Below are 21,154 nucleotides of genomic sequence, written 5' to 3'. Positions count from 1 at the left end.
GTAGGGGTTATTAAAGTGGCAATGCATAGATGAGTAGAGAGAGTGGTAGTAGAATAAGCCTTTCGATGGTCTTCATCACTAAATGTTAAAGCTACAGGGGCGGTAGTCACTGTTGCAGGAGGGGTTCATCTGTTTAGGTACTGGGCATTCGGTGGAAGATTTCTATATTGTTGGGATCGAATTTTCTAATTAAAATCGTGAGCTGGAGCACCCCCAGAGAACATTACTTAGCGTGGAGGTGCTGACCAACGGAGAATAAACTGGAAGATAGAAAAATAAAAAGAGAGTCGCACGCTCCATATATATCTACAGTACCAGTCAAAAGTTTGGACACAGCTACTCATTCAAGGGTTTTTCTTTATATTTACTATTTTCTACATTGCAGAATAATAGTGAAGACATCAAAACGATGAAATAACACATACGCCAAAGCTGCCCCGGTTCACTGTAAGTGCTGTTATTGTGACGTGGAAACGTCTAGGAGCAACAACGGATCAGCCGCGAAATGACAGGCCACACAAGCTCACGGTGCAGGACCGCCGAGTGCCGAAGCGCGTAAAAATCATCTGTCCTCGGTTGCAACACTCACAACCGAGTTCCATACTGCCTCTGGAAGCAACGTCAGCACAAGAACTGTTCATCAGGAGCTTCATAAAATGGGTTTCCATGGCCGAGGAGCCGTACACAAGCCTAAGATCACCATGTGTAATGACAAACGCCAGCTGGAGTGGTGTAAAGCTCGCCACCATTGTGTTCTCTAAAATGATGAATGACCCTTCACCATCTGCCAGTCCGACGGACGAATCTGGGTTTGTCGGATGCCAGGACAATGCTACCTGTCCAACTGCATAGTGTGAACTGTAAAGTTTGGTGGAGGAGGAATAATGGTCTGGGGCTGTTTTTCATGGTTCAGGCTAGGGCCCTTAGTTCCAGTGAAGGGAAATCTTAATGCTTCAGCATACAATGACATGACATTGTAGATGATTATGTACTTCCAACTTTGTGGCAACAGTGTGGGGACGGCCCTTTCCTGTTTCAGCATGACAGTGCCCCCATGCACAAAGCAAGGTCCATACAGAAATGGTTTGTCGAGATCGGTGTGGAAGAACTTGACTAGCCTGCACAGAGCCTCAACCTCAACCCTATCAAACACCTTTGGGATGAATTGGAACGCCCGACTACGAGCCAGGCCTAATCGCCAACATCATTGCTCGACCACACTAATACTTTTGTGAATGAATGGAAGCAAGTCCCCGCAGCAATTTTCCAACATCTAGTGGAAAACCTTCCCAGAAGAGTGGAGGCTGTTATAGCAGCAAAGGAGGGACCAACTCCATATTAATGACTATGATTTTGGAATGAGATGTTCGACGAGCAGGTGTCCATATACTTTTAGTCGTGTAGTGTACTGTATATACCACTATGTAGATCATATACCAGCTCCACGTAGTTGCTAAACAACAGAGAGTATCATATAGCCAGTAGATTACAATAATATTGCTGACGTCCTAGAGGACGTATCATGTCATCCACAGAAGCTGATAGCATTGTGTGGATAAATCAAATCGCTCAGTGACACTCAGGCCTACCACAGACCGTGTTTCACGTATCCTGCCAGTATTTCTGCTATCATGGTGTACTGTAGCCACATTTATCCCTGTACCGATGTGACTGCACGGTGGGTCTAACGTGTGGATACATTAAATAGCCCAGTGGCACTCTACCATACCAAAGAAGACAATATTGCTAGCAAATATATCGACATTATCTCTCCGTACAGATACGACGCCACGGTGAGTCTATCATATAGCCAGTGAATAGAACAGACGTCCCGGCTATAGGACTGGAGTCAGCAGAGAGAGGCAGAGAAGCGAGGTGGCTATTATTGTCATTGTCATCGTCATCGTCCCTATTCAGCCTGGCTGTACTGCTGTACTGTCACAAAGTGCTGTGACAGGACGAGTATGGCAGCTGTCACTGCAACCACTGTGGGATGTCTCGTTGTGTCTATACTGCTGCTGCTGTGTGTTGTTGGAAATACCTTTCTGGAAGCATTGTGATGACTCAATGGTGGGCTACAGAGCTGACAGCAAACACAGCACACTATGTATACTGTAGATATACACACACACACACACACACACACACACACACACACACACACACACACACACACACACACACACACACACACACACACACACACACACACACACACACACACACACACACACACACTGCCTGGCTGATGTCTGACAGTTGTGTGTGTGTGTGTGTGTGTGTGTGTGTGTGTGTGTGTGTGTGTGTGTGTGTGTGTGTGTGTGTGTGTGTGTGTGTGTGTGTGTGTGTGTGTGTGTGTGTGTGTGTGTGTGTGTGTGTGTGTGTGTGTGTGTGTGTGTGTGTGTGTGTGTGTGTGTGTGTGTGTGTGTCCATGTCCACACGGGTACCAGAACCATTATTAGGACATTACTTTGATGGGAGAGAGGAGCTGCAGTGAATCCAGCACGTGCCACGCCTGCAAACGACGAGGCAGACCACTGCTACAAAACACTTCATCAGACACACACGCAGGCAGGCAGGCAGGCACACACACACACACAAACACACACAATAACCACCAGGCACATAACTGCTACATGTCTATGTCCTACAATACTGGTGTTACTCAAATCACAGCCCAGCAACGGCCCTATCATCAGGGTAGACTGAAATTGACTTTCTTCATCCTTCTGCTTACCATTCTTTTATTTCCTCCTCTTCCTCCTCCTATTCCCTCCTTCTCAGGCACCCCTTTCTACCCTTCATCCTCTCATCTGAACCCCTTGCCTCCGTCTTCTCCTCAGTTCCCTTCTTCCGTCCTTGTGTATTTGCTTCTCTTTTTTTCTCATCCTCTTATACCCTCCACTCTTTCCTTCCTTTCCCCTTCCTGCAGCTCCCCTTTCTCTATTTCTCTCCCTCCTCTCCTCCCATCCTCTCTCTCCCATTAGGTTGTGTGAGAACGGTCGGTTGGCTGGTCAATGCATCTGTTGATTTGTTGTGATGAGAAGTGACTGTCAGGTCGGTCGGTGTGTCTGTTGATAGGCTGTGATGAGAAGTGACTGTCAGGTCGGTCGGTGTGTCTGTTGATAGGCTGTGATGAGAAGTGACTGTCCATCAGACAGAAGAGGATTCTATTACCTGGCCTTTATTGAAAAGCCTTTTTCCAATCCAGCATGACACGGCAGGATAACAGGAATGTCAAACACTCATACACTCAGACGCACAGACAGACAGACGACAGACAGACAGACAGACAGACAGACAGACAGACAGACAGACAGACAGACAGACAGACAGACAGACAGACAGACAGACAGACAGACAGACAGACAGACAGTCAGACAGACAGACAGACAGACAGCTACACACACAGATGCAGTGACAGACAGATACATACAAAGACACAGAGACAGATATATAGACACACACACACACATAGAATTCGAACAAAATGTGAATGCACTGCATAGCACATTAAACAAATTGGCTGTTTCAGTTCTGCTGAAGATGACACACAAGTTATTGTATGATTGTAGGGTCTTTCAACCACACACACCACGTCAATCACATAGGGTCTGTGCCAGATCTCAGTAACTGTCTGGGATCTATTCACTGGGTGGTCCCACTGCAGAGTGACAGTCTGCCAGCCAGCAGCTCTCTGGGATCTAGTCACTGGGTGGTCCCACTGCAGAGTGACAGTCTGCCAGCCAGCAGCTCTCTGGGATCTAGTCACTGGGTGGTCCCACTGCAGAGTGACAGTCTGCCAGCCAGCAGCTCTCTGGGATCTAGTCACTGGGTGGTCCCACTGCAGAGTGACAGTCTGCCAGCCAGCAGCTCTCTGGGATCTAGTCACTGGGTGGTCCCACTGCAGAGTGACAGTCTGCCAGCCAGCAGCTCACTGGGATCTAGTCACTGGGTGGTCCCACTGCAGAGTGACAGTCTGCCAGCCAGCAGCTCTCTGGGATCTAGTCACTGGGTGGTCCCACTGCAGAGTGACAGTCTGCAGCTCTCTGGGATCTAGTCACTGGGTGGTCACATTGCAGAGTGACAGTCCAGCATCGATGACATCATCATTATGCACCACTCACAGACACCACAGTTGGGCCTGTGCCATTTCTACAGCAGCACTACCAGTAGGATTTTCACAATGGACCCAGGATGTACAGGGAAGCATTATGATATATAATATTACTTTTATGTAGCGCAACTTACAGTCATGTACGCATACATTTTTTACATATGGGTGGTCCCGGGAATTGAACCCACTATCATGGCATTGCAAGCGCCATGCTTTACCTACTGAGCTATAGATTTAAAGTCCTCTATTTGGGGAACTCTGAGCGGTTCTGGACCAGTTCCGAACTACATTTTTGGTGTACAGAGCACTCTGTGAATGGCACAACATTAATTGCTGTCAGCTGACATGCAGCCTGTGAAATCTGACACCTCATTTGCCTAGGGAGTGCCTCGTCACATCTTCTGACCTACCCAGACAAAGGATCGATTTTCTCTGCCTGCGAGAGTCACAGACCCACGTGGTTTACATTTCCTCAAAATGCCAGACCAGCGCGCGCCTATTGACATCTCACTGTGATGTTCGCAGATGAATTTAGAGCGCTGAACATAAACCATTACAAATCATTTTGTAGAACTGAAACAAGACCAAACAAAACAAGACTTGGTCACAGAGGGACGAAATCACCTCACGCTTAAAACTGAAGTCGTAACGAGTCAACAGGCATTTGAATGGAGGCTCTGCTTCACTCAGAGGACGCTTGGCAGAACATTCTCCGTCGTCAGGTATATGAAATGTTATTCATTTGTACTGTCACTATGTATGATCATCTTTATTTTACGGTTATAAGAAAGGTGAAATGTTACAGTAAGTCGTTTATAATTTGATTGTTACTGTATTTAACATCTTTCGGGATGGGATGTTAAATGTGTGTCCAGGCTCTCTGTGGTCACTAAAGATCACATGGCACATATCGTAAGAGTAGGGGTGTTAACCCCGGTGTCCTGGCTAAATTCCTAATCTGGCCCTCATACCATCATGGCCACCAAATCATCCCCAGCTTCCAATTGGCTCATTCATCCCCCCCTCCTCTCCCCTGTAACTATTCCCCAGATCGTTGCTTTAAATGAGAATGTGTTCTCAGTCAACTTACCTGGTAAAATAAGGGTTAAAAAAAATACATTAATTAGAAAGCAGTTTAAATATTTCAAGCCCTATTCCCCCACTTTGCTGAATAGGAAAAACAAATCAAATAAATGTATAATTTGTACTGTGTTCTATTTACCAGAAATGTGAGATTTGAATCTTTCTGGCAGAACTAGGTATTATGTATGAGCCTCTCATGATAAACAATTACTTTTAAACGGAAATCTAGATTCTGAACTTGATCACCAGATTCACTAATCAATTTGGATTATCTAACCAATCATGATCAATGTATTGATCATTCCTTCAGCCACGGATAGGGTGACAGGGCTTTCTGACTCTGTGGGAGTTCATGTGAGGGATTTGGTCCAGAAATCAGCAACAATATTGATCACACACACACACACACACACACACACACACACACACACACACACGAGCGTCCTTGAAATGAATTACATGGGGAGGGTACCGGCACGGTGCACACAGACACACACAATCAATACTCTCATCTGAATGTTTAACTTCGGAGCTCTGGAGATCAATGAGGATTTTTTTAACAGGAAGAAAATATATATTTCTACCTGGTGCCAATGTGCTGCTATAGCAGGCAGGGGAAATCACCATCTGAAGACATGGGTCAGAGAGATTGGAAATAAATAGAGATGCAGCAAAATGAGGGAGGGAGGGAGGGAGGGAGGGAGGGAGGGAGGGAGGGAGGGAGGGAGGGAGGGAGGGAGGGAGGGAGGGAGGGAGGGAGGGAGGGAGGGAGGGAGGGAGGGAGGGAGGGAGGGAGAGCAGGAGGGAGGGAGAATGAAAGGGAGTAAAGAAAATAAGGCTGATTGCAAGTAACAGTTGATAAGGTGTAACAACACGTCTGAAAATCACACCCCCTTGTCCAATTACCATCCAATCACAACCATCAAAACTCTAAACCACACCCACTTCTGTCCGACCTACTATCAGATGATGAATAATACAATGCACCTGTAATGATGGGACTGTTTTCAATGTCATCATGTCATCTGGAGAAGACGATAGTGTTTGTATAGAGCAGGGTGTGTGTGTGTGTGTGTGTGTGTGGTGTGTGTGTGTTGTGTGTGTGTGTGTGTGTGTGTGTGTGTGTGTGTGTGTGTGTGTGTGTGTGAGAGGAGAGACTCCATGGACACAACAAAGACAGAGAGAAAAGAGGGATCCAATATGGACCTAGACAAAGAACAGCCACGTTAGGTGTTGACATCTATCCTCTAGTCTATACCCAGACACTTTCAAAGCACAGGAAGAACAGAGAAAGAAGGGAGAGAGAGGAGAGCAAGAGGGGTAGAGAAAAAAGAAAGAGAAATGGAGAGAGAGAGAGAGAATGAAAGAGGGAGGGAAAGAATGGAAGGAATAGAGAGATGGACTGAATGACAGGCCACATGAGAGAGAGCAGTGGTATTTGTGTTTAGCCTTTCAATGCTAATGCTAATTCCGTCACGCGTCTCCATCATACAGAAACCTGAGCTCTCCCTCCAGTCAGTGCTTCATCAAAGCCTCTGCTGCAGGTCCAGAGAGAGAGAGAGGCAGAGGAAGAGAGGAAGTGAGTGAGTGAGTGAGTGAGTGAGTGAGTGAGTGAGTGAGTGAGTGAGTGAGTGAGTGAGTGAGTGAGTGAGTGAGTGAGTGAGTGAGTGAGTGAGTGAGTGAGTGAGTGAGTGAGTGAGTGAGTGAGTGAGTGAGTGAGTGAGTGAGTGAGTGAGTGAGTGAGTGAGTGAGTGAGTGAGTGAGTGAGTGAGACAGGTAGAGAGCGAGAGATCTAATTTTGGCCCAGCCAATAATTTAATCAAATCACATTTAATTTTTTCATTAGCTATTCTCTGTACCATCACAAATCTCTCTCTCTCTCTCTCTCTTCCCCTCTCTCTATCTCTCACACAAACACACTCTCTCTCTTCCAAGCACACACATACACACTTTTCTCTCCCTCAGTAGCTAGTCAGATTTGCTGGTGTCTATCACTGACGTTATTGTCAGGCCCATCCACCTGGCTCCGTGCCGATCCCCAGTGGCTGATGGGTATGAGCAGAATGAGGCTGGATGTGTGAGAGTATAATCTCCTACCTGAGGCGCTACACGTCCACGTCCACCACATCCTCCCCGGCCCAGGTGCCTCCTGGGAGCCGGCTAACGGACAGGTTTGACTCTGTGAAATGACAGCCATGACAGCAGCGCAACACAGAACGACAAGTCAGGGGAGGGAGGGATGAAGAGAAAGGAAAGGATACATCCGTATGCCTCCTGTTCTGGAGCCGATGGCCAGGATCTTCTGGACTGGATCAAAGGCCAGGCAGGTGGGCTGGTACGGGAAGCCATGGCGCACCGTCTGGAATAGGAAAAACACAAACACACTTTAATTACCATTCCCATTCAATAGACATTTTTAGAGTTAGAAATTGGTAAATATGTACATATGTTACGGAATTGTAATCAGTATGCAGGAAAACTATTTTTATTTTATTACTAAAATAGATAAATAGATTAATCAGAGACAAACAAACACCAAACGATATACTGAAATTGAAGTAATGAATCAGGAGCAAGAGCCCATAAGAGATCAGAAAACAGAAGGAAGAAGGGGCTTCTAGAATAGGTAAACAGCAACAGTCTACACTGAGCTGCTGTCCATGGTGCTGAAATATTCAGCAGCTCTTTCCCCAGTCAACTAAGACTGGTGTTTAAATCTGCATGGGCGCTGTCCGCTAGCAGTGGTGCTGAAATCAATGCTGTCACTGCCCAGAATCTATACTGGTAATCATACCCGAGCTGTCCAAACAGGCTGGTGCTGAAATCCATATAGGCGACAACAACTGAGCTGTGTGTTATCCAATGGCCTCCCAGGAAACCCAGCAGTGGCCCTGTTCATCTGTTTCCATTCAGACAAGCTCCTGTGTTTGGCTGAATTATGACAACACCGTCTCTGTCCTCTCATCTTTAATTCATAGACATGAAATTGGAGCGGGGCTACCAAACAACCGGCTGAATGAATGAGATAGAGTGGTCATAAAAACTGTGTGTGAGAGAGAGAGAGAGAGAGGTCATACAAGCTGAGAGAGAGGTCATGAGAGAGAGTCATGAGAGAGAGAGGTCATACAAGCTGAGAGAGAGAGAGAGGCTGAGAGAGAGAGAGAGGCTGAGAGAGAGAGAGAGGCTGAGAGAGAGAGAGGTCATACAAGCTGAGAGAGAGAGAGAGGTCATACAAGCTGAGAGAGAGAGAGAGAGAGAGAGAGAGAGAGAGAGAGAGAGAGAGAGAGAGAGAGAGGTGTGAATCCTGCCTTAAAAGGGAATATGTGTGTGTGTTTGCATCCGGTATGTTTACATGTGGCATCTGCTCCACTACTCACACTCGTGCTAATGAAGGACTTTATAGCCTATAGATTTTCATTTAGGGGCCTGTTTTATTGCCCACTATTAAAACCCCCAGCAGCCTCCAGACTCCTACTGTAACCCTGCTCCTTCTGTGTCTGTCCACCCCAAAACAAGCGGCTTTCCAACGCCCACTATCTCAACTTGCATACAGACAGTTTTCAGAGGAGAGGGAGTGCTATGTGGATACACTGTCAAATATTTACTAGTCATAGAAAAACTAGGGAAAGCAAATCAAATATGCCTTGGCATAATCAATGGAACAGCTGAAAAAAATCAAACGAATATCAGCGTACACCTGTTCTGTTTTTGTGCTCTGCTGTGTCTCTGATACCACGTACGAAAAGAAAATGGGAAAAAATATCAAGGTTTTGATCGCACGGATAATTCACAGCAGGCTGCTATCAAAGGATAGCAGCATCACACGTTGGAATAGGAGGAAGCAACAGAGGTATTGTGTTCGTTGAGAAGAGCAAATAGCTTGCATTTTGATTTCTTCCTATTCTCGGTGCATATGTTGTTTTGCCAACACCTTTGAAAAGAGAGATATGTGTTTATGCTTCTCAAAAGGCTGAGAACGTAACATTCAATCATCCAACATTAATCTGCATACAGACATTGTGTAAGTGCAGGGTTGGGGAGATGGGTTAACAGTAATGAAATTCATGAGTGACACACGCGCACACGCACACGCACACACACACACACACACACACACACCACACACACACACACACACACACACACACACCTGTAGGTGTGGTGGGCAGAGGGTCTCTGGCAATGATCCACACTGTACAGAAGGAACCTTTCAATCAGGAGTAGAACAGGCCTGGCTGGGGTGAACTGCTGCTGCTGTGTGGACCTGACCTCTTAACTAACCACCAGTTGCTATTGACTTCTTTGGGATAGGGGGCAGTATTTTGACGTCCGGATGAAAACCGTGCCCAAAGTAAACTGTCTGCTACTCAGGCCCAGAAGCTAGCATATAATAATAGAAAACACTCTAACGTTTCTAAAACTGTTAAAATTATGTCTGTGAGTATAACAGAACTTATTTGGCAGGCGAAACCCCGAGGACAAACCATCCAGGATTTTAGTTTTTTTGAGGTGACAGTATTTGTAATGTATTTTTCTGTGTGGATCTAGATTTCTAAGGCACTTGCTTGCAGTTCCTATCGCTTCCACTGGATGCCAACAGTCTTTAGAAATTGGTTGATGTTTTTCTTTTGAGTAATGAAGAAGTATGAACGTTCAGAACGTGGCTCGAGTCTAGTGTACTGTTGTGGTGTGGGCGCGTAACCTGAAAGCTCGCTCCACTTTCTTTTCATCCTGTATTGAACACAGTTTATCCCGTCTTAAATTGTATCGATTATTTACGTTAAAAAATACCTAAAGTTGTATTAGGAAAGTTGTTTTAAATGTTTGGATCAAGATTACAGGTAACTTATAAGATATTTTGTAGTCGTGTTGCACGAGTTGGAACTGGTGTTTGTTTTTATCAAATGAGCCAAATAAATGGACATTTTGGAGATATAACGACGGAATTAAAGGACCATTTGTGATGTTTATGGGACATATTGGAGTGCCATCAGAAGAAATCCTTCAAAGATAAGGCATGAATTAAATCGTTATTTCTGACTTTTGTGTCGCGCCTACAGGTTGAAATCCGATTTTCATGTGTTGGTATGCTGGGCGCTGTCCTCAGGTTATCGTATGGTTTGCTTTCGCCTTAAAGCCTTTTTGAAATCTGACATGGTGGCTAGATTAACAAGAAGTTCAGCTTTAATTTGGTGTATTGCACTTGTGAAAGTATGAAAGTTAAATATTTTTATAATTTTGGGGGAATTTGGCGCTCTGCCATTTCACCGGATGTCCCACCTATCCCAAAGAAGTTAACTTGTGACGACCTGGAGAGGAGGGAGATAAGGGAGATATGGGGAACCAAGCCCAGCTCGGTGCACTCTGCTCAGGCAACTGATGGGGCCAATAGAGACCCACCCGGAGGGAAGAACCATTAAATATACACATCACAGACATGAAGTGGATGAAAAATGCATTTACCCTGGTGAATCTCAGAGCTGCTCATGCATATTTCACAACTTCTAAAGCCATTTTTTTCTGTGCGTGTGTATGCGTGCGTGTGTGTGCGTGTGTCTGCTCTGGGTCCATCTCTATGGTTGCTCTTACACTCTGTTCTCATTCTATTTCTCCCTCTCTTTCTCTCACTACATACTGAAACAGTATTTGTCTGTATTATGGATGTGTGGGGCTCCACATGCAGCTGAGTAATCTATGTGTCGTAGCTATAACTCCTCATTGTGTTTCAGTACTGGCTCTGTGTCGGACTCCTACTGTAGCAGACAGGCAGTGTTTGATGATAACACCCCTTCCTCTCTCCTCCTCTTGGGAGACTGTCGTTATCTTGCCACGTTATAAGATCTGCTCTCTTTTTATGTCAGAGGCCTGTCAGAGGAATCTTCAGAGGGTGTCAAGATATCAAGCTATACCCGTATTGCTCCTTCTCTCGCTCCCTCCTTCTCGCTGTCTCCCTGTCTGCCTCCCTCCCCCAGCTCTGTCCCACATCCTCTCTCTGCCACCTTCTGTCTATCTCTCACTCTCGATCTCGCTCGCCACTTTCTCTGCTAATCCTAGTGGACAAGACGAGCCTAATCTAAATATCTTCTAACAGAAGTGTTGTGACTCCATCCTCATGTCGCTCTCAGCTACAGTGAACTATAGGCCACGACGGAGACAGACCAGTCATTGTCAACACAGAGCTTCGTCAACTCAGCCTCATACCCAAGACTTCATCAGCTGCTCATAATCAAACACTGGAACCTGGCGTTTCTGGTGAAACCACAGCGAACATGTCTCCTCATACGTTTCAATCCAATAAAAGAAAAACAAAAGTTTTGCTACTGTAACTCTGAGAAAGATCTCTGAAGTCAAATATAAAACGTGCTTGAATCACATCCAAAGAAATATTTTGTTTTGCCATTACTACCTGAACGTTCTTATACTGTACCAGCTTGGATGAATACAAATACGTTATAGCAGGAGAGGTCTAGAGCATTGAACACAAACAACAGACCCAAGCATTACAGAGAAAAAAACAGCACATATTGTTTTATACATTAATACACACAGCAAAATATGTAGAACTCAAATATACATTTACATTTTACATTTGAGTCCTTTAGCAGACACTCTTATCCAGAGTGACTTACAGTAGTGAGTGCATACATTTAAACCAAAGATAAAGTAACAACTGGGGAGAGATTCAGAAGGCAACAGTGATGCACAACCTGAGGCACAAATACTGACTAGGCATGAATAACGCATTGTGGGGGGGGTGTGTGTGTGTGTCTGGAGGGGGAGGTTGTGTGTGTGAGGGAGGGTGGGTGGGGGTTGTGTGTGTGTGTGTGGGGAGGGGGGAGGTTGTGTGTATGAGGGAGGGTGGGGGGTGTGTGTGTGTGTGTGTGTGTGTGTGTGTGTGTGTGTGTGTGTGTGTGTGTGTGTGTGTGTGTGTGTGTGTGTGTGTGAGAGAGAGAGAGAGACCCAAGAATGTACACAAACACAGACATACGCACACGTTCAACATCACACTAAACATGCATCACCTGCAGCAGGGGGCCCACTGATACATACTACGGTCTGTGCATGCGTGTGTGTGATTGTGGTTCTGCCGTGTGTGATTGTGGTTCTGTGCATCCATCCACACTCCATTGCCTCATTGGGTGATGGTAGCCTCAGAGAAGACACAGTAGTTGAAGGAAAATGGAAATAACTTCCTACGCTAAGAATACCTATCTAACCTCGCTTCATAGAATTATGAGCTGTTTCCATCAGTCAAAAGAAGGTGAAGATAGACAGAAGGAGAACTCCACTGAACCTCCTCACCAACAGTGAAGGGGGAGATATTTTGAGGCTACTCGAAAATTCCTTTGATGTGCAGAGGACTAAAAATAAAAAGACAGATCTGAACACTGGTACTGTAGGAGAGAGGTATGAAAGGAGGAGTGGAGGAGAGGGGGACAGGCTAGACGGGGTCTCTCCATAGTTAGAGACGTAAAAAATAGAACTAGGAGGGAGTAGGAGTCAGCACATCGAAGTACATCATTGTGTCAGTTGAGAACAATTCCGGTTGCCTGATTGTGGATTACAGTGAAATATTTTAAGTGAGAAAAGGCGATAGGAAAAAGGGAGGATCCTGAGTATTGGTTTGGCTGGTCTGGTGTAATGTTTGAGGAAGCCAGAAAGCTGTAAGTCCTTCCTTCAGTAGAGAGACAGCAGCTTACAGATTCTCACAGAACGGGAGGAAGCCATTCTTATCCACATCCAGATATAAGTGCTTCCCAAGCACAAACACACACACACACGCATGCCCAGTTGAGCGAGCAGGGAGAGAGGGCAGTATGAGACCAGAGTGAAGGGATGGAAATAAATGAATGAGCTGGGATGACCTCCTCTTCGCTAATGGGTGCTAGCTACACTCTTACAAATTAAGGGTTCATTGGGGTTCTATGTAGAACCTTTTGGTTCTTTGGTCAAAATGTAAGAACCCTTTTCAGAGAAAGGTTCAATCCTTGAGAAAGTGGTTTCCATAATTCAAAAACTGTCAACACCAACTGCCATTTATCCAGTGTGACGACTCAATAACACAATTGTTTAAGTTAATCAATGTTTATTTTTCCATTCAAATAAATGAAGCCATAATGATAAGATAAAATATAGGGCGAGATAGATAGCATTGTTTCAAATTTTGTGCACTATATTAGGCTACCGTTTGTTATCTAGCAAGCTAGCTAGCTAAGCCTATGGGGGGGAAAACACTTTAATTAGCTAGCTAGCCACTTTACAAGCTAGCTAGCTAAGCCTATAGGGGAAAAAACACTTTAATTAGCTAGCTAGCCACTTTACAAGCTAGCTAACTCTTACGAATAAACGTTCATTTTACTTATTGAAATGTGCCAAACAGAGCTGCAGACCCAGCCTGACATTGGCAACTAGCTAATTGTTACTTTTATCTCAGTATTTCAGGGTGGAGTCAGATGGGGGGGTCTAGCCATGTAGGCCCCTGAACAAAACTACCAGGCGGAAAAAGGATCAATCTTTTGGCTGCTGTTGATGGCAACAACTGCATGTAAGTTGGTCTTCTACATTATAATAATGATATATCTGCGTACCAGTTTGTCTACATTCTTGCAGGTATAAGATATAACACCAATTATGTTCCTTTTTTCTTTCTCTAGGAAACCAGGTAGGCAATAACACATATTGTACTGTTCCATAAAGAAGGCATAACCCCTCGGAAGGCATAACCCCTCCGAAGGCATAACCCCTCCGAAGACATAACCCCTCCGAAGACATAACCCCTCTGAAGGCATAACCCCTTGGAAGGCATAACCCCTCAGAAGGCATAACCCCTCTGAAGGCATCCAGAATTGACATTGGGCCATCATTCAAACATCATTCAAACAAAGAGCCTTCCTGTCTACCGATCTGTGCATATTTCCAAACAATGTTTGCATTACCTAAACTGTTTGTGTTTGAGAGTGACTATAATGACAATAACATCTTCAAAATATATTGGTATTCTCTCATTATTTATGATATTATTTTCTTTGTAATACTATTTTATTAGCGGTAGCCATAATGGAGCAAATTGGGGTTAGGTGCCTTGCTCAAGAAAACATTAACAGATTTTTCACCTTGCCGGCTCGGGTATTTGAACCAGCGACCTTTTGGTTACTAGCCCAACACTGTAACTGCTAGGCTACCTGCCACCCTAGGGGTTCCATATACTGTATGAAGTGTACAGTGGTTCTTCCTTTAAAAGTTGTGTAATACTGCAGCACACCTTGCGGGATACCGCAGAATTCTATGGCATGTTATTTAATTGTCAGCCATTGTTGCCATTAATGCTAGTTAGTGCTAGTTTGACCACCAGAGGGCATCTTTGAGAAGCATTTTACTTTTTGTAATATTGGCTGTACTAGAAAATGCAAAACCTTTTTTGTAAGAACATAGTATATGGGATGGATTTTAAATGTAGCTTAATTAATTTGATTAATATTATGGTGTTTCTATTCCAAGAAAAACAAAATACAAAACCCTCACGGTTTCACTATACAACGTGACCGTTTCCACACCCTTATTGTAGTCTAACCAATACCCAAATGGAGATTCAGTGAAAATAAAAATCTCATTGATTTATCAATACCAGTCCCCATGTATGTCTCAGAGCAGCGCGAAACGGTGCTGAAATAGTTGACCACACCCGGGTTGGCTATTACTGAAAATCCTATTATAACAATTGGACAATGGCGGGCCAGAACATAATAAGTATGACCGTAATTATTAGCACAATTAATTGGCCTACACTACAAATGTAGCATATTTTACACATATGATATGTACATAATTAACACTGTCTCTATTCAATGATTATTTGTGTATATTTCTCTGTGTGTTGATTGGTGGGGAAAAACAGGTCTACATAGCCTACAGTAGTCTACACAGGGGCGAAAATCTGATATCAACTTTGGAGGGGACAATTACATGAAATTTTCTCAAGAGCAATTCCTGAGGGGGACACCAAAAGTAGTGCTGTAACACATAGCCTACATTGTAATATGGTAAATGTATATTGAGGAACCAAAGAAATAAGGTGTTTGCCGTACTCCTAACTACCGGTACCCAAAACTACACAACTAATCACAACAGCAATACCATTGCCTTTAACAAATCTTAGTTCAGTCACCAGTTTAAGTTGAGAGTGGGGGTATCCATGGCATTTTCCAATTATGTTCCTATTTTACAAGTCAAAAAAATTGAGAACCTTTCATAATTTTGCCAAACAAAGACTCAACAAACTTACCTGAGACTCCCTGTCTCTGCCAGTCTGTCCCTGCATATCTGTCCCCAACTCTGCTGTCTGTGTGCCATCTGTTGCCTGCTCTGCCTAATGACATCATTGTGAAACATTTCCATTAGAATTTCATTTCTTTCTTATGAACATTTTATCAACTAGTCTTTGGGATATTAGGCTACTAGGGTTCTTACTATGCGTTTTGGTGTATTGAAAAATACTCTGATGTCCGTCTTTTATTTTTCTGCCATTTTTCTACCTGGCTGGCTGGCTGGCTGGCTACACACACAGTGTGTAGGTTATTTACAGTAGCAGATGGGCTTCTATCATCTTCAATCATTCTATTTGGGCTTCAATCGAAAAGGTAGCTAGCAAATGTGAAACGGATTAAAATGACAAGAGTTGACAGCTGTATGAGTTCACCATTTACACAACATATGCTGCAACCTTTTGTAATTTTAATAGTTTGTTTCATATTGGCTGGCTTCCAACAATAGCTGACTTTGCAAAGCTAGCGAGCACCAATTCAGTTTCAGTGGTGTTTGCTATAATCTTTGCTACCCGGGTTAAATAAAGGTGAAATAAAATAAAGAAATAAAAGTTCACTTGCGACAATTTAGCTTTTGCAACGAGACCATTAAATATATTTAAGACAATGGTAGAAGAGAGTGAAGTTCTGTTCAGTTTGGATTTCAGTTTATCGCTAACCTAATCACAGGGACTTTGAAGCACTAACTTACATCATCTGCATGCTGATTCCATCTTTGACGACGCCACATAAATGGAATAGGTACTAGCTAGCTTAATAGTTAATATTTGCGCGCTAGCTCTGCATATTCAGCTAGTGTGTGTGCGCGATTGACTGGATTAACCTCACGTCAGTTACGTGCATTGAGTGCCTTTCAGACAGTAGATACGACCTCTCTGTTACCAAGCAAGCTAAGGAACTGGCAGTGGATCAAACCATTGTGAGGCAAAGGGTGGGGGGGTTGCAATCTTTTGAAACTTAAAAACGCGCTATTAAGTGTCTATAATCAGCACAATTGCTTTCATTGCGTATTATTAATATTATTTAAATTACATAGTTATGTTTCAGTGATATATTGGGGGGACAAATCATATTTTTCCCAGGATGAGGGGGTCGTGTCCCCCCCCGTCCCCCCCGGGATTTCCGCCCCTGAGTCTACACTACTTTTTTTAACGTCAACATTTGTTCCGAATAATTTGCTTGATAGCAAGATAAAATGTCGCTCTCAAAACAAATCAAGAAGAAAGGTGGATAATGAAAATCGAAGTTTCAGAGAAGGTACAGAGAGATATGAGTTCATCTCTCCATCTTTTCCCAGTGCCAAGCCAGAGTGTCTTATTTGCAATGAAAATATTGCTGTTTGCAAATAATTCAATCTTAGACTAATTATGGAGTGAATCTAAGCACAGAACTTTCAGTGACCTTCCTGTCCAATATAGAGGGCCGACACAGAAATATTGAACCGTTAACCGCAAGCTGCCCACACAGCTTTTTTTTGCTGACATACAGTTGAAGTCGGAAGTTTACATACACCTTAGCCAAATACATTTAAACTCAGTTTTTCACAATTCCTGACATTTAATCCTAGTAAAAATTCCCTGTCTTAGGTCAGTTAGGATCACCACTTTATTTTAAGAATGTGAAATTTCAGAATAACAGTAGAGAGAATGATTTATTTCAGCTTTTATTTCTTTCATCACATTCCCAGTGGGTCAGAAGTTTACATACACTCAATTAGTATTTGGTAGCATTGCCTTTAAATTGTTTAACTTGGGTCAAACATTTTGGGTAGCGTTCCACAAGCTTCCCACAATAAGTTGGGTGAATTTTGGCCCATTCCTTCTGACAGAGCTGGGGTAACTGAGTCAGGTTTGTAGGCCTCCTTGCTCGCACAAGCTTTTTTAGTTCTGCCCACAAATTTTCTATGGGATTGAGGTCAGGGCTTTGTGATGGCCACTCCAAAACCTTCCCTTTGTTGTCCTTAAGCCATTTTGCCACAACTTTGGAAGTATGCTTGGGGTCATTGTCCATTTGGAAGACTCATTTGCGACCAAGCTTCAACTTCCTGACTGATGTCTTGAGATATATCTTCAATATATCCACATAATTTTCCTTCCTCATGCTGCCATCTATTTTGTGAAGTGCACCAGTCCCTCCTGCAGCAAAGCACCCCCACAACATGATGCTGCTACCCCTGTGCTTCACGGTTGGCATGGTGTTCTTCGGCTTGCAAACCTCCCCCTTTTCACTCCAAACATAACGATGGTCATTATGGCCAAACAGTTCTATTTTTGTTTCATCAGACCAGAGGACATTTCTCCAAAAAGTACGATCTTTGTCCCCATGTGCAGTTGCAAACCATATTCTGGCTTTTTTATGTCGGTTTTGGAGCAGTGGCTTCTTCCTTGCTGAGCGGGCTTTCAGGTATTTTTGTATTTATTTCACCTTTATTTAACCAGGTAGGCTAGTTGAGAACAAGTTCTCAATTACAACTGCAACCTGGCCAAGATAAAGCAAAGCAGTTTGACACATACAGCAACACAGAGCTACACATGGAAGAAAAAAAACATACCGTCAATAATACAGTATAAAAAGCCAATATACAGTGTGTGCAAATGAGGTAAGATAAGGGAGGTAATGCAATAAATAGGCCATGGTGGCGAAGTAATTACAATAGCAATTAAACACTGGAATGGTAGATGTGCAGAAGATGAATGTTTTGAGAGAATCACCAGCAGTAAGAGCGACATCATTGAAGTATACAGAGAAAAGAGTCGGCCTGAGAAATGAACCCTGTGGCACCCCCATAGAGACTGCCAGAGGTCCGGACAACAGGCCCTCCGATTTGACACGTCGAGATAGGACTCGTTTTACTGTGGATATAGATACTTTTGTACCTGTTTCCTCCAGCATCTTCACAAGGTCCTTTGCTGTTGTTCTGGGATTCATTTGCACTTTTCGCACTGAAGTACGTTCATCTCTAGGAGACAGAACACGTCTCCTTCCTGAGCGGTATGACGGCTGCGTGGTCCCATGGTGTTTATACTTGCGTACTACTGTTTGTACAGATGAACGTGGTACCTTCAGGCATTTGGAAATTGTTCCCAAGGATGAACCAGACTTGTGGAGGTCTACAATATTTTTTCTGAGGTCTTGGCTGATTTCTTTTGATTTTCCCATGATGTCAATCAAAGAGGCACTGAGTTTGAAGGTAGGCCTTGAAATACATCCACAGATACATCTCCAATTGACTCAAATTATGTCAATTAGCCTATCAGAAGCTTCTAAAGCTATGACATAATTTTCTGGAATTTTCCAAGCTGTTTAAAGGCACAGTCAACTTAGTGTATGTAAACTTCTGACCCATTGGAATTGTGATACAGTGAATTATAAGTGAAATAATCTGTCTGTAAACAATTGTTGGGAAAATGACTTGTGTCATGCACAAAGTGGATGTCCTAACTGACTTGCCAAAACAATAGTTTGTTATCAAGAAATTGGTGGAGTGGTTGAAAAACGAGTTTTAATGACTCCAACCTAAGTGTATGTAAACTTCCGACTTCAACCGTATTCTGTAACTTAAACAGGTTAAATCTGCAGTTACAAGGAAGAGGGAAACAGTCGCAGACAAGGTGGAGAAATTTGAGGAAATATTTACACTTACAGAATTACTATTTAACTATTTACGGGGCAACAGTCCAGTTATTGGTCAAAATGGTCTTCTGACTTATTGTTGTAATAACTCTATAAGAGTAGAATTAGAAAAACAGTAAGGTCTGAACTCTTTGACAATCATTTGGAGATCTTTACCAGAATAACAAGACAAACAAAATTGATTTATACAATCAACATTTATCAACACTCATCCAAATAGTTACAAACATAATGAGAATGATCGGGAAATGGAAAGAAAGTTAAGAAGTGAAGAACCAGAGATCCTGAACTTTAAATGATGTTAAACTCAGTCTGTGATCCAAGTCTGTTTTGGTTTCCTGTTTGTTCAGGCAGCATAGAGGAGAACAAAGGAAGAAGATGGCTGTGTGTCCTTTCTGGTTCAGTTGGTTGGTTTCCTCCTTCAGGTTTTTCCTTTGGTCCTGAATTGATATCCTTATGCTTGTTGCGCTTCTTCGTTGAGTTGCACAGGCTGAGCTCTAATTGTCTACTCCTTCTGTCCTTGAAGAAGATTTGGCTGACGTGTACTGTTCAGACAACACTAGCTCTTTAAAGTATTCTGTCTTCTTCTGAGCCTGTTTAGTGCATGGGCACTTCCGTCCCTATTTCTGTACTGGATTACAGGTACTATTCCCTAAAAGGTACTTTTCCCCTAATGTATCGGTTCTGACCGTTAAAGGCAAAGGTCCAGGGCCTATGGTCGGGGCCTGCTGAAGATGAAGGTCCTACTCCCTCCTTCAGGTCCACAGTTAAAGAGAGTACGAGAGAGGGGAGCAGTACTTGTATATTCTGCTAGGTCACATGGTATCACATCTAGGTGTCAAAAAAGTATTTTGGGGAGAAAACCTAAAGTTGTTTCAGGTCAAATCAACATAATGTTCAGCATTGTTCAACATGTGACATTCAAAAGGACACATCGCTACAGAAGCAAGCGATAGAACCCTTTTTGGTTCTACATGGAACCTTGTTTCTAAGAGTGTAGGGTCTCATTGGTATGTGCGTATACTATATTTTTGTTTATACAATGCGTGTGTGTTTGTGTGTGTCTATGTGTGTGTGAGTGTTTCTGTGTACTGTGCGTGCGAGTGTGTGTGTGTAGCGGGATGTTCGTGTGGGTGTGCAATTGTCTTGCATCTTCCATCTTCACAGGTGAACACACAAGCATGTCTTCACATACACACTGTATTCTAGAAGATATCTATGGTTCCATGCTTGCCTTCCGGCAACAGTGAGCCTGTCTCTCTGTGTGGGTGTGACATGCTTTACGTATTCGTATGATGGGGGCTAAAGCCTGTTAGCCTGTGATTAAAGGCATAGTTCACCCGAATTACAAAATGACACATTGATTTCCTTACCCTGTAAGCGGGCTATGTACAAAGGTATGGCAGCAAATCATGCTTTGGGTTAGTTCCCCTGGCAATGGCTAGAATTGTTTCCAAAAATGTTAACATTTGGAAACAGTGCCATTGAACTAAACCAAAGCATAGAATGCTGTCATACCTTGTCCATAGACTGCGTACAGTGTAAGGAAACTAATATGTCATTTCATAATTTGGGTGAACTATGCCTTTAACCACGGGTAATTGTGGCCACTGGGTTCCAAGGTGTTCCATGTGCACGCGTGTTTAACCCCCTTGGCGACTTGTCATGGCGAAAGAGAATCGAGCATGTCAACAGCGGGCCAATTGCATCATCCATTAGACTCCGTGGGCTAGGCCTGGGCGATGATGTAATCTCTTGGGGACCAGCGAGACTGGTGGGGCCATCATTCCAGCTATAGGACTGATTGATTCCTTGTGACACAAGGTGGCTAAACAGCAAAGGCAATGCATCGCCACAGGGATGCTGAGGCTCAGAACATCAAGGAGAGGGGGAGGGGTGAGGAGGAGGGGTGGGCGCTCCTGCGAATGACGTCTGACCTTAAGAAACGCAACAACAAATGATATCAACCACGTCAGATGATGTCTTAAGTTTGATTTGG

General features: G+C 43.6%; 1 protein-coding gene across 4 annotated transcripts in view; it reads right to left on the bottom strand.

Moving 5' to 3' along the window:
* The window catches only part of stxbp5l (syntaxin binding protein 5L), a 234,287-nt gene that overhangs the window by 202,923 nt on the left and 10,210 nt on the right, over nucleotides 1–21,154 (bottom strand). For all 4 annotated transcript variants that reach the window (XM_045704491.2, XM_014164005.3, XM_082967014.1 and 1 more), the window contains exon 2: nucleotides 7,462–7,559. In XM_045704491.2, coding sequence (XP_045560447.1) covers nucleotides 7,462–7,559 — 98 coding nt within the window. The remainder of the gene's footprint in view (nucleotides 1–7,461; nucleotides 7,560–21,154) is intronic.

The sequence above is a fragment of the Salmo salar genome, chromosome 21, assembly GCF_965601325.2.
Source record: "Salmo salar chromosome 21, fSalSal1, whole genome shotgun sequence".
Classification (NCBI taxonomy): Eukaryota; Metazoa; Chordata; class Actinopteri; order Salmoniformes; family Salmonidae; genus Salmo; species Salmo salar.
This window is presented reverse-complemented; position numbering and strand designations above follow the sequence as displayed.